The sequence below is a fragment of the Gekko japonicus genome, unplaced genomic scaffold (genome assembly GCF_001447785.1).
Source record: "Gekko japonicus isolate JY-2015 unplaced genomic scaffold, Gekko_japonicus_V1.1 scaffold3630, whole genome shotgun sequence".
NCBI classification, from domain to species: Eukaryota; Metazoa; Chordata; class Lepidosauria; order Squamata; family Gekkonidae; genus Gekko; species Gekko japonicus.
The window spans coordinates 90,335-115,336 of NW_015163719.1; the positions used below are offsets into that span (position 1 = coordinate 90,335).

The following is a 25,002-nucleotide window of genomic DNA, read 5'->3' on the forward strand; positions in this document are numbered from 1 at the left end:
GGCCACCCAGCTGGCTTCATGTGGAGGCGTGGGGAATCAAACCCGGTTCTCCCAGATTAGAGTCCACACTCCTAACCCCTACACCAAACTGGCTCTCAGGCTTCTGATTGATAAAGAATGCTTGTTGAGCCCTCAGAATGTGGGGAGTGGGTTTTTCAACAGCACTTCCCACAGCTCAGTCCAGCAAACACAAGGCTGATTCCAGAGCCAGTGAATGATGGTGTCATTTAGGCAATCTGTAACCTGCTTTTTGCTTCCCCAAATCTTCAAAGCCTGGAAGGAGTACTGAAAGAAGCGGCAGCTTCAAACCGACACGAGCGAGCCCTGTCGTACAGCCTGGAACAACCTGGATGGCTTTTATGTTGCATTTTTCTTTTTTGTTGCTTTACGTTTTCAGGGCTCTTTTTGTAGAAAAAGCCCAGCAGGAACTCATTAGCATAATAGGCCACACCCAACAGCAGGAACTCATTAGCATATCGGGCCACACCCCTGACAGCACAGCTCATTAGCACATTAGGCCGCACCCACATGTTACCAGAAGTGTGGTTATCCAGCCACACCCACCTTTCCCTTGTTATTCTGTTTACCTTGTTTGTTGTCAAAACCCTGGGCTTTTTTTGTAGCAGGAACTCCTTTGCATGTTAGGCCACACACCCCTAATGTAGCCAGTCCTAATGAGTTCCTGCTGTTGGGTGTGGCCTATTATGCTAATGAGTTCCTGCTGGGCGTAGCCAACTTGGGAGCCAACCGGAACTCCGTTCTTGTGTGTTCCTGCCCAAAAATCGCCCTGACGTCGTTTGTTGCATGCTGCTTTAAAAAAATTTTTTTGGAAAGCACCCTAAAAATGCAGCAAATGAAACCAGAGGTCAACCGGGCCCCCAAACTCATCTTCCCACAATGCAAAGGAATTTTGGGGGGTGGGTGTTAACAGAACTGGCAGGGGCCAATGGAAGTAATCGTTTGCGGCTGGATGGGGTCGATAGAAGAGGAGGAGATTGGATTTCTACCCCGCCCTTCACTGCCCAAAGGAGTCTCAGAGCGACTTACAATCTCCCTTCCCCTCCCCACAACAGACACCCTGTGAGGCAGGTGGTGCTGAGAGAGCTCTTTTGAGGACTGCTCTTGGCAGAACAGCTCTGAGAGCACTTATGACTGACCCAAGGTCACACCAGCAGCTGCATGTGGAGGAGTGGGGAATCAAACCCGGTTCTCCCAGATTAGAGTCCGCGCTCCTAACCGCCACACCAAACCGGCTCTCTGTTGGAGTGGACATGGAAGTTCTTTAAAAAAAATGGTGGAAGTGAAAAATTTGGTTCCAGTTATCTGGGAAGCGGGAGCTCTCGCTATACCTCCGTCTTTCCGCCTCTTGCAGGCTGTGTGGTATCGTGGGTGACGTGCTTACAGACGGGGGTGGGGGTGATTGCAGGACCTAGCACAGAGTTCTCGGTGCCCTGTGTTGCCCGTACCTCCTCGGCTGTGCTGGGGAGATCAGAGGCCCTGCTGCTGCAGCTGCTGCTTGGATTCCACCAGGGCCGAGAGGAGCCTCATGGCCTCATCCAGTTTGCTGTCCAAGGCCTCGATCCGCTTCTCCAGCTCCCGGTGAGAGTTGCTGAGGCTGGAGCTGAGGTCACACATGATCATCTGCATCTGCCGGGGGAAGGACACGGTTGGCCGGTTAACCCTGGGTTCGTGGTTTCTGTCACCCCGAAGACAGCCTGTAGGTGGCGCTGTGTCCCTTGGGAATGGGCCGGCGGGAGGCCGTCCTGTACCCAGAGCTGGCCACAAAGCACGCAGAAAGAACTTGGGGGCTTAGCTACGCTGCCAGCTCGTGCTGGTTTTTTAAAGCCGTGGCATTGTCACGGTGCTTGCCCACGGAGTTGGGGGATTCCAGTGAGGTGGAAGGGCTGAACGTTCTCTTTTCGAGTGCACATTCTGGTGTTACCCATCCAGTGCTGCTGCTGCTGCTGCTGCCTTGTGGGATAAAAAAACCTCACACATGGGAGCAGAGCGGTAAAAGGGGGATGCAGAGTTTCGCGTATACCTGGGGGGAAATTGGGTAGATCAAGATGGGTAGCCGTTGTTTGTCTGTAGCAGAGAAGAATAAGAGTCCAATGGCACCTTAAAGACTGACAAAACTTGTGGCAAGGTAGGAGCTTTCGTGAGTCATTATGGCATTATTAAATGTATACCTAAAGAATTCAAATTCTACCGGGAGGAGATGAGGTTTTTAGATATATCTGAGGGTGTGTGTGTGTGTGTGTGTAGGTTTCCCTTGCTCGAAAGCCAGTCGAATCCGACTCTAGGGTTGCGGTGCTCATCTCCGTTTCCAAGCCTAAGAGACAGCGCTGTCCGAAGACGTTTCCGTGGTCATGTAGCCAGGCATGACTAAACGCCGAGGTGCACGGAATGGAGGTCCATCAGTGGCTATTAGCCACAAGGTATAGATAGGAACAGCGTTCCGTGCACCTTGGTGTTTAGTCATGCCGGCCACATGACCACGGAAACGTCTTCGGACAGTGCTGGCTCTTCGGCTTTGAAACGGAGATGAGCACCGCAACCCTAGAGTCAGATTCGACTGGCTTTCGAGCAAGGGAACTTTTACCTTTACCTATAGATAGGGACTCTGGGGCAAGTGATGCTCTGTCATCTTGGTGCTTGGGGGGGGGTCAACAGTGGGAGGGCTTCTAGTGTCCTGGCCCCACTGGTGGACCTCCTGATGGCACTTGGTATTTTTGGCCACTGTGTGACAGAGTGTTGGACTGGATGGGCCTTTGGCCTGATCCAACATTGGTGTCTCTTATGTTATGTTCTTAATGCTGTTACCTTCCCACTGAAGCGGTACCTATTTATCTACTTGCAGTTTCTTACTTTCGAACTGCCGAACTACAGACCTTCCAGCCTGCAGTTCAGCAGTTCGTATACACACACACACACACTTCATTTTCTCCCAGTAGAAAAGAGCAAGAGTCCAGCAGACTGACAAAATTTGTGGCAGGGTATGAGTTCTGATGAGTCACTGCTCACTTTCTCAGGCCTACGAAATGATGTCGTGATGACTCACGGAAGCATCTACCCTGCCACATGTTTTGTCAGTCTTTAAGGTGCCATTGGACTCTTCTCTGCTACAAACAAATACGGCTACCCATCGTGAACCACCTAATTTTCTCCAAAGTATAAGGGAAACTCTGGGGCAAAGGGGGACAAAAGGGGAGTCAGATGAGCAGTGCAGCGGTCAGGGCACCGACACTGTTTGGGCACTTCCCTTTACTTGTGGGAGACTTCTGGCTGCCCAGGTGAGGGACAGATCCCTGCATAGAAAGCGCCCAAGTCAAGAGAGGGGAGAATGGTGGAGTGGATTCTGTAGATGGAATAGAATGCCACAGGGTACGGAAGATTGGCCTTCAGATGGGATGGAAGGGCTCGGCCTACGGAATGGGCTTGCCGATGGAATGGAATGGCTCGGCCTTATGATTCACCAAAAGGGGTAATACCCCAGATTCAAATTCTCGCAGGGCAGCCGTGTCTGTTGTCGCTAAAATAGCCAAGAGTTGTGTGGTAACAAGAAGAAGAAGAGGAAGAAGAGGAAGGAGGAAGAAGGAGGAAGGAGGAGGAAGAAGAAGAGGAGGAAGGAGGAGGAAGAAGGAAGAAGAGGAAGAAGAGGAAGGAGGAGGAAGAAGAAGGAAGAGGAAGGAGGAGGAAGAAGAAGGAAGAGGAAGGAGGAGGAAGAAGAAGGAAAAGGAGGAAGGAGGAGGAAGAAGAAGAGGAAGGAGGAGGAAGAAGAAGGAAGAAGAAGAGGAAGGAGGAGGAAGAAGAGGAGGAAGGAGGAGGAAGAAGAAGAAGAAGAGATTGAATTTATACCCCGCCCTTCACTTGGAGTCTCAGAGCGGCTTACAAACTCCTTTCCCTTCCCCTCCCCACAACAGACACCCTGTGAGGTGGGCGGGGCTGAGAGAACTCTGACACAAACTGCTCTTTTTCAAGGACAGCTGTGCCAGAGCTTGTGACTGACCCAAGGTCACATCAGCAGGTGCAAGTGGAGGACTGGGGAATCAAACCCGGTTCTCCCAGATTAGAGTCCGCGCACTTAACCACTACACCAAACTGGCTCTCTCCTTTGTGGCAGAAACTCGTGGATGCATTCATTCCCCTCTCCCAGTCCTTGGGGTGCCAACCTCCAACCTGGATATCTCGCAAAATTACAACTGATCTCCACAGAACAGAAAAAGAAGAGTTGGTTTTACTCCCCACTCTTCACAACCCGAAGGAGTCTCGGAGTGGCTTACGATCTCCTTTCCCTTCCCCTCCCCACAACAGACACCTTGTGAGGTCGGTGGGGCTGAGAGAGCTCTTTCGAGGACTGCCCTTGAGAGAACTTGTGGCTGACCCAAGGTCACACCAGCAGCTGGATGTGGGGGAATCAAACTCGGTTCTCCCCAATTAGGGTCCGTTGCTGTTAACCGCAACAGCAAGGTGAGAAATCTGGTCTCTGGACGACACTATCCCCAGTAGACCGACTCACCTTAGAAACGTCCACCATTGCATTAACCTGATCACGGATCTTGCGGTGCTTCATCCGCACATGCCGGAACCTGCGAGGAGGATAAAGTGAGAACCTCCAACCATTGAAAAACATCCCCCCCACACACACACATGCTTCTTCCCTCCCCGGTGCAACGAAACTGACACAAAACAAATACCGCTGTCCCCCACGCACCTTCCTTAGGAAACCCTGGTGTTGGGTATTACAAGTTGAAAACACTCAGTACATCTGGGGTTAAATGTTTGTTTATGTTACTCACAGGAAGTCACATGTTTCTCATGTAACCAATGTTGTTTAGCTGTAAGAAGCCCCAGAATTTTCTCCCTGATCTACGAGTTTGATTGGGACGAAAGTGTCAAAGTGTTTTAGCATTTTATGGCTCCTCTTCCCGTCTTTGTTTGCTGTTCTCAAGAAGAAGTAAGAGTAGCCATAATTGCTCTCTCTTCTAGTTTTGTCTTTGTAGTGTAAGGATTTAGCTCTGTTGTTATTTTCATCCCAGTACCCCTTCCCCACGCTAGAATTTAGTAAAAACTTTATATTTTAATCACACGTGGACTGAATTATTTTACTCTGGCTCTGCTGGACTATATTATCTCTGCTACATACCATTTTTTCAATATCTCACTATCGAAACCCAACACCTGGGAACGACAGTTTGGGGAGTGTACTTGCTTAGTTGCCCTACTCTGGATCGCTCGGGCTACCTCATCAGATCTCAGAAGCGAAGCAGGCTCAGCCCTGGTTAATACTTGGGTGGGAGACAAGCAAGAATGTCCAGGGTCCCTACGCAGAGGCAGGCAATGGCAAACCACCCCGAACATCTCTTGCCTTGAAAAGCCCACGGGGTCACTGTCAGTCAGCTGTGACTTGACGGCCAAACTCCCTCCCCCGGCCGCCATATTTTAACAAAAAACACACCAGCAAACATGTTTCTCATGTAACCAATGTACTTTAGCTGTAAGAAGCCCCAGAATTTTCTCCCTGATCTACGAGTTTGATTGGGACGAAAGTGTCAAAGTGTTTTAGCATTTTATGGCTCCTCTTCCCGTCTTTGTTTGCTGTTCTCAAGAAGAAGTAAGAGTAGCCATAATGGCTCTCTCTTCTAGTTTTGTCTTTGTAGTGTAAGGATGTAGCCGATTTAGCTCTGTTGTTATTTTCATCCCAGTTACCCTTCCCCACGCTAGAATTTAGTAACAACTTTATATTTTAATCACACGTGGACTCTGAGTCTGAATTATTTTACTCTGGCTCTGCTGGGCTATATTATCTCTGCTAAATACCATTTTTTCCAGTATCTCACTATCAAAACCCAACACCTGGGAATGACAGTTTGGGGAGTGTACATGCTTTGTTGCCTTACTCTGGATAGCTCAGGCTATCAGATCTCAGAAGTGAAGCAGGCTCAGCCCTGGTTAATACTTGGATGGGAGACGAGCAAGAATGTCCAGGGTCCCTACGCAGAGGCAGGCAATGGCAAACCACCCCGAACATCTCTTGCCTTGAAAAGCCCACGGGGTCACTGTCAGTCAGCTGTGACTTGACGGCCAAACTCCCTCCCCCGGCCGCCATATTTTAAAAAAAAACACACCAGCAAACCTTTCCTTGTACCAAGAACGGCAACCAGGGCCAAGGTCGTGTTCGGTGCTAATCTCGAATGATTTCCCTGCCTTATTGTTCACTAGTAACGTTTAATCACTCCATGCTTTGAAATCCACCCTTCTCCAATAAGCACGCTTGGGGAAAGAGGCAGGGTGGAGGAGGGGTAAGCCACCGTTTGATTCCTGCCAGGACTGAATCGGCCCTCAGAGAGCTGGGGGTGGATTTCAAGGACGCCTCCCACTCCTTCCAGCCCTTTCCTTGGAAACTGCTCCCTCAAACCCCCCCGCCCATACATTTGACCTGGCCGGCCCAGCTGCCGCCGAAGATATCCCAGAATTCCTAGGTGCAGCCGCGTCCCCTGACATCTAGATTGAACGGGTCTGGATTAATGACTCGCCTGCAGGCGCCACGCCAACAGCATCAAAGATCGGTGAAACCCTAGAGCGCCCGTAACGTCACTTCCGGGTTTTAGCAGGAAGTGGAGCCAACATGTCAACAATACCTCCCCCCCCCCCAAGTCTCTTGGGGGTTCTAGCCCCGGCCAGGCACCTTCCCAGCACGGTTGTGACAGTAGCAAGCCCTGTCCCAGCTCTCCTGTCTATACTGCAGGGGTCTGAGCCAACCAGGCAGCCAAACAGTCTCCCAGCCCTTTCTGGCTCTAAACACCAGGCCCTCTTAGGTTAGGCAGCTGGACTCAGGTGTCCCCCCCACTGCAGGGGTCTGATCCAACTAGGCAGCCAAACAGTCTCCCTGCCCTTTTTGGCTCTAACGACCAGGCCCTCCTAGGTTAGGCAGCTGGACTCAGGTGTCCCCCCAGGGCACACTTACCTGTGGATAGCTGATAGCAGTTTCCGATGGTGCTGGCGCGCCCTTCGCCCGTCCTTCCTTTTTGTGTGTTTGTATAGCAGCCAAGCCTCCTGCAGCACATTGGCAGCTGAATATTTCATCTGGGAGTCAACAAGAGAAGGGCCCTGCTGGGTCAGAGCGGTGGTCCATCTAGTCCAGCATCCTGTCTCACAGTGGCCAACCAGTTCCTCTGGAGGGCCAACAACAGGGCAGAGAGGCTAAGACCTTCATAAGAACCTAAAAAGGACCCTGCTGGATTAGACCAGTGGTCCATCTCGTCCAGCATCCTGTCTCATGCAGTGGCCAACCAGTTCCTCTGGAGGGCCAACAACAGGGCAGAGAGGCCAAGACCTTCATAAGAACCTAAAAAGGACCCTGCTGGATTAGACCAGTGGTCCATCTCGTCCAGCATCCTGTCTCACAGTGGCCAACCAGTTCCTCTGGAGGGCCAGCAACACGGCAGAGAGGCCAAGACCTTCATAAGAACCTAAAAAGGACCCTGCTGGATTAGACCAGTGGTCCATCTAGTCCGGCATCCTGTCTCACAGTGGCCAACCAGTTCCTCTGGAGGGCCAACAACACGGCAGAGAGGCCAAGACCTTCATAAGAACCTAAAAAGAACCCTGCTGGGTCAGAGCGGTGCTCCATCTAGTCCAGCATCCTGTCTCACAGTGGCCAACCAGTTCCTCTGGAGGGCCAGCAACATGGCAGAGAGGCCAAGACATTCATAAGAACCTAAAAAGGACCCCGCTGGATTAGACCAGTGGTCCATCTAGTCCAGCATCCTGTCTCACAGTGGCCAACCAGTTCCTCTGGAAGGCCCAACAACAGGGCAGAGAGGCCAAGACCTTCATAAAAAGGACACTGCTGGATTAGACCAGTGGTCCATCTCGTCCAGCATCCTGTCTTGCACAGGGGTCAACCAGTTGTCCTGGGGGGCAAGATGGTTGAGGCCCTACCCTGAAGCCGTCCCCCAGCACTGGTAGTCTGAAGTTTAAGAACCTAAGAAGAGCCCTGCTGAATCAGACAAGTGGTCCATCTAGTCCAGCATCCTGTTTCTCAGAGGCCAACCACTTGCCCCAGAGGGCCAACAAACAACATAAAAAAACCAAGGCCTTCTCTTAATGTTGCCTCCTAGCTGATTGCCTCTGGATGTGGTGGTTCCCTTTAGTCTCCATGGTTTTGGTTTAAGAACAGAAGAAGAGCCCTGCAATCAGACCAGTGGTCAGGCCCATAATTACCATGGGGCTTAAAGAAGAAGAAGAAGAAGAGATTGGATTTATACCCCGTCCTTCACTACCCAAAAGTGTCTCAGAGTGGCTTACAAACTCCTTTCCCTCCCCCTCCCCACAACAGACACCCTGTGAGGGAAGTGGGACTGAGAAAGCTCTGACAGAAACTGCTCTTTTTCAAGGACAGCTGTGCCAGAGTTATGGCTTACCCAAGGTCATCCAGCCAGGTGCATGTGGAGGAGCGGGGAATCAAACCCAGTTCTCCCAGATTAAAGTCCGCGCACTTAACCACTACACCAAACTGGCACAGCCCCACAAAAAATTTCTCCTGTAAATCGTTTTTTCAATCATTTTAAACAATTTCTTTAAAGGTGTGCACTCCTTTAAGCAGAGTGGGATTTGACTGTAGTTGACTAATTCCCGCACTGATCAAGGGGGTTGGAGTAGGTGACCTCTAGGATACCTTCTAACTCTGTGTCAAGAAACTGGTCTCCTTTAAGGGAGTTTTCCCGCCTAAGGGTTAGCTCTCTTGACTATAGAAGCCATCACCCCCACCTGCCGGCTTGTCATCAGAATTGTTGCTTAGGCGGGCAAAAGTGATTAACTTGCAGCAACTGAGAACTGTCATCTGAAGTGGTTGACAGCTTGCAATTCAGAGATCTATCCAGGTCACAGATTTCTATTGGTTTTCCTGTCCACACTGAGAACTTCAGCCCCACCAGGAAAAAAAAAATTGTCCCACAAGCCACAAAATCCTGTCTACGTGCCTGCCAGTGGTCCATCTCGTCCGGTGTCCTGTCTCACGCAGTGGCCAACCTGTTTCTCTGGAGGGCCAACAACAGGGCACAGAGGCGAGGCCTTCCCCTGATGTTGCCTCATGGCTCTGGGATTCAGAAACTTGCTGCCTATATATATATGGAAGTCCCTTTTAGTCACCAGGGCTAGTGGCCACTGATGGACCTATCTTCTCGGGTTGCCCAACTTGACAACAAGTAGGAGTCCGAGTGGGTCAGGGTCCCTCAGAGTCAGCACAGGAAACTCATACTGAGTCAGATCTGTGGTCCGTCTTGCTCAGAACTGTTTCTTCTGACTAACAGCAGCTCTCCAGGGTCTCGGGCCACTGGAGAAAGAAGAGACTGGGCATGCGGGGATTGTGTTCTGCTACGCAGACCACTCTGATCCCTCGCAACAGTGAAGGTGGATGGTCCGGTTTACCTCTTTGGTGCACTCCCGGCTTTACCTTGAAGATCGGGGGTGACCCTTGGGCCCGTTCCATATTCTCAGCATAATTTACCTCACAGAGTTGTTGTCAGGGCAGTCGGAGAGATTCTGGGCAGAGGGTTTCCAGGGGACCCCTCCCCTCTTTGGCCCACCGCTGGGCCCCCTCGCAAACCCTCCTTTTCTCTACCCCACACAAATGTCTCCCACATCTTGACACGTCCTTCCCCAGCCCACATTTGAGAAGGAGGAGGAGAAGAGGAGGAGGAGAAGGAGGAGGAGGAGTTTGGATTTATATCCCGCACTTCACTAGCCAAAGGAGCCTCAGATCGGCTTACAATCTCCTTCCCTCCCCTTCCCCACAACAGACACCCTGTGAGGGAGGTGGGGCTGAGAGAGCTCTCTTGAGAACTCCCCTTGAGAGGACAGGTGTGAGAGAACTTGTGACGGACCCAGACATTTTTAACCCCTCCCCCCGGTCGGTGTGTCGATGCAAGGCAGATTTACACACACACTACCTCGGTTCAGTAATATAACTTGGGCTCACGATGAAGGTTGAGGACAGCCCCCCCCCCATGTGGTCCTCATGGGCCCCATGTTGCCCAAGTGTTCCTATATAGAGGGCAGGGCCAGGCGAGGCAGTTTAAAAAGCATCCTGTTAAACAGAGCTACTACCTTAAATGCTGAAAAATTACTAAAAGAGTTATGCACAACCTCATTTCCTGATACTTTGCGGTTGGTTCCGCCTCCTGCAGCAGCCATTTTATTTTTGTGCCCACCATCCTGCGTCAGATTTCCAAAGGTGCCCACAGGCTGAAAAGGGCTGGGGGGCCCAGGTTTAAAAGGTGTGTTCAAGGACCAACTCTCCATCGACCGTCTTTGAGTTTGGTCTTCATAAATTTCAGCGGTCTCCCAGATGGAATTGTTATCTCATCCTACGCTAACCCACCAAGGATTTCTGCACGGACATTTTTGTGACTCTGAATGACAGTGATACTTAGCAATACTCTGCGTTACATTCTTGCATACTGGGTCTTTCAACTGCTCTATGGTCTCCTCTGAGACTGAGGTCTGTTACAGCATTAGGAATATGCATTCAGATAAAAGGTAAAGGTAAAGGTTGCTTTATGTAAGTTCATCTGCTTGCTCGAAAGCCAGTCGAGTCCGACTCTAGGGTTGCGGTGCTCATCTCCGTTTCAAAGCCGAAGAACCAGTGCTGTCCGAAGACGTTTCCGTGGTCATGTGGCCGGCATGACTAAACACCAAGGCGCACGGAACGCTGTTACCTTCCCACCGAAGGGGTACCTATTTATCTACTTGCAATTTCTTGCTTTCGAACGGCTAGGTTGGCAGGAGCTGGAACTAGAGAACTAGATAGCTCTGTTTTATGTTGCTTTTATGCTCTGACATGTTTCTATTGCCCTGTCTCGGCTTTTATTTATGTTTTGCTGTTTTACTTGTAAGCTGCTTTGCACAGCTTCTGGAGAAGTGGCATACAAATTTTCTAGGCAAATATAATTCGTACAATATTTTGTACAGCCAACGTGGTGTAGTGGTTAAAGTGTCTGACTAGGAACAGGGAAATCGAGGCTCAAGTGCTCACTCGTGCCATGGAAGTTTGCTGGGTGACCTTGGGTTAGTCACATCCTCTCAGCTTAACCTACCTCACAGGGTTGTTGTGAGAAGAAGAAGAGATTGGATTTATACCCTGCTCTTCACTTGGAGTCTCAGAGCGGCTTACAAACTCCTCTCCCTTCCCCTCCCCAGAACAGGGCTGAGAGAGCTCTTTTGAGAACTGCTCTTGAGAGAACAACTCTGAGAGAACTATGGCTTGCCCAAGGTCATCCAGCTTTACAACAGTTGAAGGAAATTGATGAATAGTGTAGACCATATATAACTTAACATCAAATAAAGCTCCAAAGTATTCCAATTCCTAAACAATTCTTGTTATATAAATGTTCTTATTTAAATATACTGTTCAAAACAATTGGTACACAGACAAGTTAAGAACTTGAAGGAAACTTTACAATCCCAGAAAAAAACTTCACTGTTCCAAAATGGAGAAAAAGGCTTCTCAATTCCAAACGGGAAAAAGAAAAATGTCCATGAAGCAAGTGACTCCAGTCCAGTTTGCCTCAAGACCTCCATGCTTTTATTTTATTTTCAAGATGTTTTTAACCCCCACCTTTCCTTTCAAAATTTTAAAGGACACAAATTTTTAAAATATCAATTCCCAACAATTTAATCCTTATATGACAATATAAAAGCCACAAGAGTAAGGATTAGAACATTTGGACGTCCTTGGGGAAAGAGACTGAAGGTGACCGCCTCAGAGGCAAAACGGAGTCGTTTCCCAGAATTCTCCTCTCTGAATGTCAATGTTGACTAGTCACCAGATATTGCTGAATATCTTTCATTTCAGTGTGGGATACCTGCCTTCCCGGTTTGACTGGACTATTTGCTCTTTGATTGTCCGGTGGCTGACACGCATCGTTTAATAGTTGACAACATTTCATAATGACATGCAGTGATATTTGGAAGTTGGCCGTTTCTCCCATTTTATATTTTCCCAGTTGCTGCTTCAGTGCTTTCATTGTATTTCACACTATGTAGGCTTTTTAAAAAAAAATTGGGGTTTTTTTTGGTACTTTATGTAAGTTCATCTGCTTTTATTGCATTTCTGTCTAAATGCAACCTTTAAATATTCTCACAGTAAGGTTACTGGATTTTAGTTACATACATACATACATACATACATACATACATACATACATACATACATGGGTCATTTCCTGCAGGAGCAGAGCTCCGGCAGTAAAGAGCCCAGAAGGCGGGCACATGCAAGAAGCCCCACCCCCTGCTCCCAGCAGCCCTCAGTCAGAGCAAGAAGCAGCCAGGTAAGTTGCAGAGCCCCCCGGACCAAAACAGTCCAGTGGCACCTTTAAGACCAAGTTTTATTCAGGTACAAGCTCTCCCTCCTCTGCAAGGACAGATCTGCACGCCCCCCCCCCACACACAATAGCTAGCAATCCAAAACCGTCCAGTGGAGCCTGAGTGGTGGGTGTTGCCTTCTGACACACTTCCGGTGATGTCAGAGGGTGTGGCATATGCAAATAAGTTATGCTAATGAGCTCCTGCACCTCTTTTTCTACAAAATGACCCCTGCATACATATATAATTAACCATGTCCATATGGCTCAGTAGTAGAGCATCTTTCTTGGCATGCAGAAGGTCTCAGGTTCAATCCCCGGCACCTCCAGTCCACCCCCAGGGGGAAGGCAACCAGGCCTGGCAACTGTAGTATACAGTGCTGCCACTTACCATAACGCCGGTGAACAGGCACACCATCTTTCCACACACCGTGACTGGCACCACGTCCCCGTAGCCGATGGTTAGGAACGTGATGGGAATCAGCCAAACCGTTTTGCCCAGGTAGTCTTCGTCGTCCATGTCCTGCCTGTCGGGTGGAAGCGAGAGAGACACATCAGGAAACCATCTTCCATTGGGGCATTGGGGGGGGGGGGCACATGGCGAAATGAAATCCACATCGCTCATCATAACCCTAAAGTGAGCTGGCATTAGGGTTTCCAGCTCCATATTGGGAAATACCTGGAGATTTGGGGGGGTGGGATTTGGGGAGGGGAGGGACTTGAGCGGGGTAGAATGCCGTAGAGTTCACCCTCCAAAGCCTCCATCTTCTCCAGGGGAACAGATCTCTGTTGCCGGGAGATCAGCTGTGATCCAAGAAGAGCTCCAGCCGCCACCTGGAGGTCGGCAGCCAATGCTCCCCCCAAGCTGTGGAAGTCTTGTGAGCAAAAATTCTACTTTGTGAGCCGCCGGCATTAAAGTTGAGAGTGAGCGATTTGCAGGGCTTGTTTTGTAGAAAAAAGCCCAGCAGGAACTCATTAGCATGTTAGGCCACACCCCCAAGCCTTCCCTTGGCTTGCCCAGGCAAGCCCCCCTTGAAGGGAAGGGAAGGCAGTTTAAACTGCCTTCCCTTGGCTTGCCCAGGCACCCCGTGGCTGTGGGGAGCCCGGGCAAGCTAGCCCTTGGACAAGCCAGGGAAGGCACGGGGAGGCATTTAAATGCATCCCCGGTCCTTCCAGGCCCCCCCGGCCCACCCACCACAGAGTCGATGGGGGGGTCGCTCTCCAGGCCTTCCCTCCGTAGCCACATGCGCAGAGGTTTTGGCTGTAGTGGGCGTGGCCAACTCTGAAGCCAGCCGGAACTCCATCCCTGTCCGTTCCTGCCCAAAAATAGCCCTGGCGATTTGGCTGCTGCATCAATTAGTTGGCTCTGGACTGCCGTCCTCCTTGAGCTATGGTAATAATGTGTGAGCCGGAGGCTAAAAAACTGTGAGCTAGCTCACACTAACCCAGCTTAGAGGGAACACTGGTTGGCAGCTCTAGCTGGTAGACCGCTTAGGCTGCCAGCAAAACTCTGCATTGGTGTAGCTCAGAGGTAAGAAGCCATCTGGGCTCCCGATTGGCTCTGCCTGTGCACCTTCCCATCATGCACCGGGGGACATGCCAGTTCTCCAGCTTTGAGCAGAAGACTGCGGGTTCTCAGGCTATTGGCTGCTTTGAAATACAACTCAAGGAGTTTGCCCATTTTTTAAATCAGGGACACCTAACCAGTAATAAAATGTTTATTCCCCACACATATTTAGGGTGAAAGAGATGTAGGCTTGTTGTTTACCCAGCTTGGCCGCAATCATAAGAACATAAGAACATAAGAGATGCCAATGTTGGATCAGGCCAAAGGCCCATCCAGTCCAACACTCTGTATCACACAGTGGCCAGAAATACCAGGGGCCATCAGGAGGTCCACCAGTGGGGCCAGGACATTAGAAGCCTTCCCACTGTTGACCCCCCCAAGCACCAAGAAGACAGAGCATCACTTGCCCCAGAGCCCCTATCTATACCTTGTGGCTAATAGCCACTGATGGACCTCTGCTCCATATGCTTATCTAATTCCCTTTTGAAGCCATCCATGCTTGTAGCCGCGCCACCACTTCCTGTGGCAGTGAATTCCAAGTGTTAATCACTCTTTGGGTGAAGAAGTACTTCCTTTTATCCATTCTAAACCTACCGCTCAGCAATTTCATGGAGTGCCCACGAGTTCCCCCACCTTTGATTATTTGAAGGGCAGGAAAAATTTCGGGTCGGGGGATAGCATTGGTGGTAATGCTCCAGGAATTCCCCCAAAGAGTACAGAACTATATTATAATGAATAAATTTATATACGAAAAATCTAAGTATATTTTATCGGGTTGAATATAAACGTCATTAAGAAATATTCAGCATAATAAAATAGACTTAGATTTTTTTCATCTATAAGTTTATTCGTTATCATATAGTTCTGTACACAGTATAGCTTTCTCTTCTTTTTCTTTTCCTCTCCATCCTGTTAACGTGTTCCCTATTTCTTTAGCTTCTGTTTAATAGGATGCCTTTTAATCTGTGCAACCAATCAGAAGCCCCGCTGGGCAAGCTCCACTTAGCCCCGCCCAATTTCTAAAAGCACTTGGCGGGCGCCACATTGGGGACCCCTGTCCTAGACTGACACTCCAACCACTATGCGACACTGCCACTCCCAGACTGATTGCAAGTTTTCGTGGTCCTGAGCTCTGCTGATGAAACAAACTTCTGGCTCTCGAAACCTCGCACAATACACGGTCATACCAGGGGAGTCGCCAGTTAACCTGTCACAGCAAAATCAAACAGGAGCCTAGAGGGTTCCTTCCAGAGTAATAAGATATATTCTGGCCTGAGGTTTTGTGAGTCAGAGTCTCGCTTCCTCGGATGCATCAGGCTTTGACTCATGACATGTCTGCTCATCACAGAAGAGATGTCGCCGGACTTTAGGGTGCTGCTGGACTTTTCTGCTTTATTTCACAACAAACAAGTTAGAAGAAGAGAAGAAGAAGAGATTGGATTTATACCCCGCCCTTCACTATCCAAGGGAGTCTCAGAGCGGCTTACAAACTCCTTTCCCTTTCTCTCCCCGCAACAGACACCCTGTGAGCAATGTTCCCTTTAAGCTGTGGAGTCTTGCGAGCAAAAATTCTACTTTGTGAGCTACCAGCATTAAAGTGGTGAGCGAGCAATTTGGCTGCTGCATAAATTAGTTTGCTCTGCAGCCGTCCTTCCTGAGCGAAGACAAACATGTGTGAGCTGGAGGCTAAAAAACTGTGAGCCAGCTCACACTAACTCAGCTTAGAGGGAATACTGCCTGTGAGGTAGGTGGGGCTGAGAGAGCTCTTCACAGAGACTGCTCTTTTTCAAGAACAGCTCTGAGAGAACTATGGCTTGCCCAAGGTCATCCAGCAGCTGCAAGCCTCACTTGGTCAGAACTCTCCGTCATCGTTTGCTCTCCCCTTGTTCCCCACGATCCCTTTGGGCCTTTAAGAGGTTGGGAAGATCCAGAATCAATTCACTTCGTCTATAAACTTTGTGAGTGAATGCCGACTGATGAGAGACCACTTTGGAGATTTTGTGTCCGTGGTTACAGCTTTGGCTGTTTGATTCTGGATTGTCCCAACCTTGAGGAAACCAGGGGTGAAACCGGCGTTCCAAGTCGACCGCTCGTCGCCGGGACTGTTTATCTTTCTACCGTATGAATCACGGATGTTGGAAATATCCTTTGAGAACTTTAAAAAGCATTGTCTCTTAAAGTTTGGGAAAGATGGAATATTATTTGCGAATCTCCATTTTACATCGATAAGTTTTTGAACGGGACTTCTACGGTGCCCTATGAACTTGTCTTATGGCTTCATTGAGGATTCAGTTGGGTATATAAGAATTGTGTCTTTGAAGACCAATGAACATATTGGAAACTTACATTAGTAATTTGGTCACAAGTGCCTGTGTGGTTTTGTTGCTAAACCTCCAGGCAGAGCCTGCAATTATTGCAGAATGACCACTGGTCTCCAGAGAAGAAGAGAAGAAAAAGAGATTGGATTTATACACCACCCTTCACTACCTGAAAGAGTCTCAGAGCGGCTTATTTATTTATTTATTTATTATATTTATACCCCGCCCATCCTGCGAGCAGGCTTAGGGCGGCTAACAAAGCGGTACAATGTACCTAATTGGCATACCATAAAAATCTTAAAACTCTATAAAAAAACATACTCAATTCAAGACATAAATTAACAATTAACAGTAAAGTGCATACAGTACTGAAGATTAGATGGCATGCATTCCAGATCTCAATCTGCGTTATTCATCTAATCATCATCCCTCACGCCGATAGGCCTAGCGATATATCTGGGCCAGACCTAGGATCCAAGCATTCACTAGGATCATTGATGGTAACAGTAGTGGTGGCTCCTATTGAAAGGCCTGGTGGAAGAGCTCCGTCTTACAGGCCCTGCGGAACTGTAGAAGGTCCCGCAGGGCCCTGATCTCCTCTGGGAGCTCGTTCCACCAGTAAGGAGCCGCCACAGAAAAGGCTCTGGTCCTGGTACTGGTGAACCTTGCATCCTTGGGGCCCGGAATAGTCAATCGGTGTTGGGCCCCAAACCGTAGTGCTCTCTGGGGCATATATGGGGAAAGGCGGTCCCTCAGGTAGGTCGGTCCCTGGTCATATAGGGCTTTAAAGGTAAGCACCAGCACCTTGAAACGAATCCGGTATGCTATAGGCAGCCAGTGCAGTGACCTAAGCACTGGCTGGATGTGCTCCCGCCGTGGGAGGTCCATCAACAGCCTGGCCGCGGCGTTCTGCACTAGCTGCAGCTTCCGGATTTGGGACAAGGGCAGCCCCATGTAGAGAGCATTACAGTAGTCAAGTCTCGAGGTGACCATCGCATGGATCACCGTCGCCAGGTCGCGGCGGTCAAGGAAGGGAACCACCTGCCGAACCAGCTAAAGGGAACCAAATGCCGAACCAGCTTACCATCCCCTTTCCCTTCCCCTCCCCACAACAGACACCCTCTGAGGTAGGTGGGGCTGAGAGAGCTCTTTCAAGGACTGCTCATCATGACAGAACAGCTCAGAGAGAACTTGTGACTGACCCAAGGTCACACCAGCAGCTGCATGTGGAGGAGCGGGGAATCAAACCCAGTTCTCCACGATTACAGTCCACGCTCCTAACCACTACACCACACTGGCTCCCCAGCCTCCACCCCCAAACCTCCAGAGCTGGCGGCCCTCTCACCTTTCGCAGACAGACAAGACCCAAAAGGCGATGATCCAGAGCCCCACGATGAAGGTGAGCAGCACCCGCCCCGGCTGGCTGTTGACCATCACCCGCAGCACGAAGGGGTACTGGAAGTGGATCTTGTTGAGGGAGCCGATGCTGCGGTAGGAGGCGTCGCCCAGCACGCTGCTCCGCAGGAGCACGGCCCGCGGCACCAGGTAGAGGCGGAGGAACATGAGCAGGGAGAGGATCAGGTCGGCGTCCGAGAGGAAGACGAACGTCTTGGTGGGTTTCGGGTCCAGGCAGGGGGAGTCTCCCAGGGGGAAGGGGTGGAGGGAGCAGACCAGGAGCTCCAGCGCCAGGAGGCCCAGCTTGGAGGAGCTGACCGCAATCTGCCAGTCGCCCAGGGAGTTGTCCAGCATGAAGAGCTAGGGAGGAGAAGGCAGAGAAGACAGGGTTGCCAACACCTTTGGGAAATTTCTTTCCCCCCCCCCAAAAAAAAGGTTTTATTAGGGAATAAAGAAGAAGAAGAGATTTATACCCCGCCCTTCCCTACATGGAGGAGTCTCAGAGCGGCTCACAATCCCCTTCCCCTTCCCCACAAGGTAGGTGGGGCTGAGAGAGCTCTCCCGAGAACTGCCCTTGAGAGAACAGCTCTGAAAGAACTTGTGACCAGTGTTCCCTCTAAGACGAGTCCGTATGAGCAAGCTCACAGTTTTTTAGCCTCCGATTCATAGATTTTTGTCTCCGCTCGGGAAGGAGGGCTCCAGAGCAAACTAATTTATGCAGCAGCCAAATCGCTCGCTCACTACTTTAATGCCAGTCGCTCACAAAGCAGAATTTTTGCTCACAGGACTCCACAGCTTAGAGGGAGCATTGCCTGTGACTGACCCAAGGTCCCCCAGCTGTCTTCATGTGGAGGCGTGGGGAATCAAACCCAGTTCTCCCAGATTAGAGTCCGTGCTCTTAATCACTACACCAAACAGAACAGCAGTACAATATCCAGAGATACAAGCCATGAAGTGACAATCCAACAGAAAAACAATACACCTTAAGCAAATAGTTTGCTAACAATGTGAACACAGAGATAGGCAAAAAAACCATATAAGCCTGTAATGTGTGATGGATACAGATGAGAAGTCATACACCTGAACAGAGATAAAGCTCTGTCTAACATGAGGAGTCCCGAATTGGTGTCAACAGGTTAAAAATAAATCTCAGATACTCCGAAACAAAATCTATCTAGAGGTGGTCAGAATGACATTGTATGTATATGATACCCCATACTAGTACATACTAGACCCGAGTTGCTGCATGACAGAGTGAGCTCCCGTCTCTAGTTCCAGCTCCTGCCAACCTAGCAGTTCGAAAGCAAGAAATTGCAAGTAGATAAACAGGTACCCCTTCGGTGGGAAGGGAACAGCGTTCAGTGCACCTTGGTGTTTAGTCATGCTGGCCACATGACCACGGAAACGTCTTCGGACAGCGCTGGCTCTTCGGCTTTGAAACGGAGATGAGCACCGCAACCCTAGAGTCAGACTTGACTGGCTTTCGAGCAAGGGAACCTTTACCTTTTTACTACTACATCTATCTACCAAAGAAACAGTACCTGATGTAATAAACATTCTGCATCTATGGTAATTTTCCAACTGTATAATACCAACAAACTGTACGAAATGTATGAAGCCACTGAGAGCTGACTATGATCATGCTTACCTTGTAAATCTTTCCTGTTTATGAAAAAAAATAAAAATTATCTGCCATGTATGTTAATTTGGATTGGAGGGATATATATTGCAGAACTGGAAACCAGGTATGTACAAATTTGGAGGGAACCTTGCCGGAGCCATTATGCGAGTGGTCTGGGGAGTTGGAGATCTTGCATGTAATGGTCCCAAATTTTGTCATGCCAAGCTGTCATGGTCGGGGGTGTTGGAGATTTCCAAACAGGTGCTATCGTCAATCTAGAATCGAGGTGAATTCCGTAAGATTGTTTTCCCATGCCGATGGATCTCTTCAGTTTAAGAGAGAGAATTCTGGACTAGTCGGGAGCGTTTGCCAGGGGATCTCCTGGTTTGGAGCCCCTCCCCCCACTTCAGGGCTGTCAGAAAGCAGGAGGGGAATGACTGCTGGACACTCCATTATACTCTATGGAGACTGGTCCCCATACGGTATAATGGAGAATCAATCCATGGGTATCTGGGTATCTGGGGCTCGGGGGGCTGTTTTTTGAGGTAGAAGCACAAAATTTTCAGTATAGCTGGTGATGCCCCTCCTGGAAAAACACCCCATGTTTCAAAAAGATTGGACCAGGGGGTCCAGTTCTATGAGCCCCAAAAGAAGGTGCCCCCCATCCCCCATTATTTCCAATGGAGGGAAGGCATTTTGAAAGGAATGCTTAAATGTGACAGCCAGAACTCCCGGCTTGTCAGCCTCACCTCGCCCCACCCTCAAAGCCCCCAGATATTTCATGAGTCGGACCTGGCAACCCTAGTTCTAGCTCTTTTAGCGTTATGCACCACTAGGTTGCGAGCTAGACTTAAGAAGAGGGGTAATTTTTTACTTGAAAGAGGAGTAAAAGAGAATAAAACCAACACCGTTGGGGGCGGCTGCTGAAACGATGTTGTGTTCATCTGCACAGCCAATCAAATCTCTAGTGGCCAATCAGAAGCCCTGCTAGGCAAGAACCCCACATGGCCACACCCACTTTCTTAGAACACTTGGTGGGCACCAGGAAAGGTATCGACGGGGCACCGTTTTGGGGACCCCTGTCCTCAGGGGTCATTTCGTAGATAAAGAGGTGCAGGAGCTCATTAGCATAACTCATTAGCATAACTTATTTGCATGTGCCACACCCCCTGACATCACCAGAAGTGTGTCAGAAGGCAACACCCACTGCTCAGGCTCCACTGGACTGTTTTGGATTGCTAGCTATTGGGGGGGGGACGAGCAGATCTGTCCTCGTAGAGGAGGGAGAGCTTGTACCGGAATAAAACCTGGTCTTAAAGGTGCCACTGGACTGTTTTGGACCCCGGGGGGGGGGCGGGGATGGGCTCTGCAACTTACCTGGCTGCTTCTTGCTCTGACTGAGGGCTGCTGGGAGCAGGGGGCGGAGCTTGTTGCATATGCCCGCCCCCTGGGCTCTTTACTGCCGGAGCGCCGCTCCTGTGCGCTCCCGCAGGAAATGACCCCTGCCTGTCCTAGGGAAATCACTCTCTCTGACTCTACTCTGTTGCAGGGGGAGGAAATGGTCCGACTTCACAGGGCTGTTGTACGAATTACAAGAAGGTATTATACTTTCGATATAAATCCTGTGGATGCCAATTCCGGGAGGAGCTTTGGAGTATCTTTTTCCTCTTTCGCCCTTTTTTGAAACTAAGCTCAAAGGGAATGCAACCAGGAATACAGGAACGGCTGTTCTGTCGTTTAATTCGTTTGGGGCATTTGTGTCCCCGGGTGCAAACAGCGATTAGGGAGGTGTTTTGGCAGCTCAGGTATCGTTGAGAGCAGCCTGCACCCCTAGGCGTGCCTGTCTGTGTGACTCAAGCAGACACAATCTCTCGGCACTCCACAGGTTGATAATGCCTATGGAATTCCTGTCTCACCGCAAAGAGACTCTGTGCTTTTCGAGAAGAGCCGTTGGTGCATTTGAGTCACAGCCATGCCAACCAGGTCTACTCGGAATCCTACTCCAGGTCTGTTCAGTGGGGCTTACTCCCAGGAAAATTTTCTTAGGATTGGACGTACACAGGGCTATTTTTGGGCAGGAACGCAGTTCCGGCTGGCTCCCAAGTTGGCCACGCCCAGCAGGAACTCATTAGCATAATAGGCCACACCCAACAGCAGAAACTCATTATGATTGGCTACAATTAGGGGGTGTGGCCTAACATGCAAAGGAGTTCTGGCTCCCAAAAAAAAAAGCCCTGGGTTTTGACAACAAGGTAAAGAGAATAAGAAGCAAAAGGTGGGTGTGGTTGGATGACCACACTTCTGGTAACATGGGGGTGCGGCCTAATATGCTAATGAGCTGTGCGGTCGGGGGTGTGGTCTAATATGCTAATGAGTTCCTGCTGTTGGGTATGGCCTATTATGCTAATGAGTTCCTGCTGGGCTTTTTCTACAAAAAAAGCCCTGGACGTACACGCACGCATACACAGACAAGAAGGGATGTCTTTTCTAAGGGGTTCCAGAGGCAGGCCCGCAGCCAGGATTTTGCAGCTTGTGGGGCAAAACAAATTCCGGTGGGGCTGCCATTATTTTTTTGTCAGCTCCAATCCGCCCCCAAGCTCAAACGCCGGCAGCCACCCCTCTCCCTCCCTTCCTGCAAGATTTAAAAGCGGGATATAAACTCCTCAACCAACTAATTGTCTAGGTGGATTACTGCAGCCTTAATCAATTTATGGATTCACAGGTTTTCTTGTAAAAAAATCCCAAAACCTGACCCCCCCCAGGGTTCCCAGTCCCCAGATGGTGGTTGAAGATCTCCCAGAATTACAACTGGTCTCCAGGTTAGAGTAGGCTTGCCAACTCTATGGTTTTCCCTCGGATGGTCGTGGCCCCGCCCCCAGCGTGCCCGGCATCATCACGTCACTTCCGGGTAACGTGCGCTCCAGACGCCAGCCGGGAGTCTCCCGGCAACACCCGACTTGGCAACCCTAGGTTAGAGAGATCAGTTTCCGTAAAGAAAACAGCTGCTTCAGAAGGTGTACTCCATAGCATTATACCCCACTGGGGTCCCGCACCTCCCCAAACCCCGCCTTCCCCAGGCTCCACCCCCACAATCTCCAGGAATTTCCCAGCCCGGAACTGGCAACCCTACTGGACTTCAATCTAGCTCTTGCAAGAGGGTGCTTACCAGGGCTCTTTTTGTAGAAAAAGCCCACCAGGAACTCATTAGCATATTAGGCCACACCTCTGACAGTGCAACTCATTGGCATATTAGGCCACACCTCCATGTTACCAGAAGTGTGGTCATCCAGCCACACCCACCTTTTGCTTTTTATTCTGTTTACCTTGTTTGTTGTCCAAACCCAAGGCTTTTTTGTAGCAGGAACTCCTTTGCATGTTAGGCCACACCCCTAATGTAGCCAATCCTAATGAGTTTCTGCTGTTGGGTGTGGCCTATTATGCTAATGAGTTCCTGCTGGGCGTGGCCAACTTGGGAGCCAGCCAGAACTCCGTTCCTGTGCGTTCCTGCCCAAAAATAGCCCTGCTTATGGCAACATCCATAAACTGTCATCTGTGTGGCTGCCTGATAGAACTTGAGAGATACATTCTCCTAAATAAGTTATTATGTTTGCCGCAAGGGTTCTGATGGGACCCTTGAAAAATGCTGCTATTTTAAGAGTTTTATACTCACAATGCTCCCTCTAAGCTGTGGAGTCTTGTGAGCAAAAACTCTATTTTGTGAGCTACTGGCATTACAGCTGTGAGCGAGCAATTTGGCTCCTGCTTTGGCTTTGGAGCCCTCCTTCCTGAGCGGAGACAAAAAAAAATGTGTGATCCGGAGGCTAAAAAACTGTGAGCTTGCTCATACTGACTCATCTTAGAGGGAACACTGGTCACAAGTTCTTTCAGAGCTGTTCTCTCAAGGGCAGTTCTCGGGAGAGCTCTCTCAGCCCCACCTACCTTGTGGGGAAGGGGAAGGGGATTGTGAGCCGCTCTGAGACTCCTCCATGTAGGGAAGGGCAGGGTATAAATCTCTTCTTCTTCTTTAAAAGGTAAAAGTTCCCTTGCTCGAAAGCCAGTCGAGTCCGACTGTAGGGTTGCGGTGCTCATCTCCGTTTCAAAGCCGAAGAGCCAGCGCTGTCCGAAAACGTTTCTGTGGTCATGTGGCCGGCATGACTAAACGTCGAGGTGCACGGAACGCTGTTACCTTCCCACCGAAGCGGTACCTATTTATCTACTTGCAATTTCTTGCTTTCGAACTGCTAGGTTGGCAGGAGTCTTCTTCTTTATTCCCTAATAAAAACTTTTGGGGGGGGGGACCCTGCTCACAAAGTGAATCTTTTGCGCCTTATGTATTGTACATAGATCACTGTCCTTGAAGAAGATTGTATTCAATAATGGGTAAGTGACTAGAGCGCCCTGGGACCAATGCTCCCTCTAAGCTGTGGAGTCTTGTGAGCAAAGATTCTACTTTGTGCGCTACTAACATCACAGTTGTGAGAGAGCAATTTGGCTCCTGCATCAATTAGTTTGCTCTGGAGCCATCCTTCCCGAGCTAAGGCAAAAATGTGTGAGCTGGAGGCTAAAAAGCTGTGAGCTAACTCACACCAACTAAGCTTAGAGGGGACACTGCCTGGGACGAGTGATTGCGAAACTGACAAAGTGGTGTTAGAATGTCTGAGCAGAGTGTAAACCTGCACTCTGATGTATCGTCTTGGTGAACCTATGTTTGGTAACACTTGACACTCTTTATATAACAGTATAGAAATTTTAAAAAATAAATAAAAATAAAAAGCGCAAAACAGATCTACCTTAAGCATACATCTATTATATACAGCGTCATACATTTTTCCATATCTTCCTAATGCTGTGACCTTCAGTTTTTGTACAAACTCCAGGTGGCGGCTGGAGACCTGCTGGGGTTACAACTGACCTCCAGGTGACAGAAATCAGTTCCCCTGGAGAAAAATGGCCACTTTGGAAGGTGGACTCGACAGCATTATACCCCACTGCAGTCCCTCCCCTCCCCAAACCCCACCCTCCTCAGGCTCGACTCCCAATATCTCCAGGTATTTCCCAACCCGGAGCTGACAGTTTGGTGTAGTGGTTAAGAGCACAGACTCTAGGTTGCCATATAAAGACCTAATTAAAAAAGAGGGAACAGAATGGGTAATGAAAAAGCAGAATGAAATTGAATATGATTATGAATGGCTGAAATATATGCAAATTTTTGATCTTTTTAGATCAGATAAAAGAAACTATGGTTTTAGAGAGGAAAAAAATGAGATTGAAATGATTTGGGAGAGTGGAGGGGGAAAAATATCTCTAAAATGTACAAAGTGTTACTGAAATGGTATACTGAAGATGAGACTGTAAAAGGGCAAATGATAAAATGGGCGATAAATATGAACACAGAAGTGTCTATTGAAACCTGGGAATATTTGTGGAAAAACTCTATTAAGATATCGCCTTGTACCAATGTTAGAGAGAATTGTTATAAAATGATGTATAGGTGGTACATGACTCCGAAAAAAATTGCAAATATGAACCAGAATATGTCAAATAAGTGTTGGAAATGTAAAAGCCATGAAGGCTCATTTTATCACATGTGGTGGACTTGTGAGAAAGCAGTTGACTTTTGGACAAAAGTCCACAAAGAAATGCAAAAAATTCTGAAATGCTCTTTTAAAAAAGCACCGGAAATTCTGCTTTTAGGATTGAAAATGGAAGAAGTTAATACAACTAAAAAGACCTTAT

At 49.2% G+C, this 25,002-nt stretch overlaps 1 protein-coding gene across 1 annotated transcript in view; it reads right to left on the reverse strand.

Annotated features, from left to right (window-relative positions):
• KCNN4 (potassium channel, calcium activated intermediate/small conductance subfamily N alpha, member 4) overlaps positions 1–25,002 on the reverse strand; it is a 32,993-nt gene that overhangs the window by 1,262 nt on the left and 6,729 nt on the right. Inside the window, exons 3-7 of the mRNA XM_015407863.1 lie at positions 17,596–18,005; positions 12,757–12,892; positions 6,968–7,086; positions 4,520–4,589; positions 1,467–1,647 (exon numbers count right to left, since the gene is read on the reverse strand). Coding sequence (XP_015263349.1) covers positions 1,489–1,647; positions 4,520–4,589; positions 6,968–7,086; positions 12,757–12,892; positions 17,596–18,005 — 894 coding nt within the window. The 3' untranslated portion in view covers positions 1,467–1,488. The remainder of the gene's footprint in view (positions 1–1,466; positions 1,648–4,519; positions 4,590–6,967; positions 7,087–12,756; positions 12,893–17,595; positions 18,006–25,002) is intronic.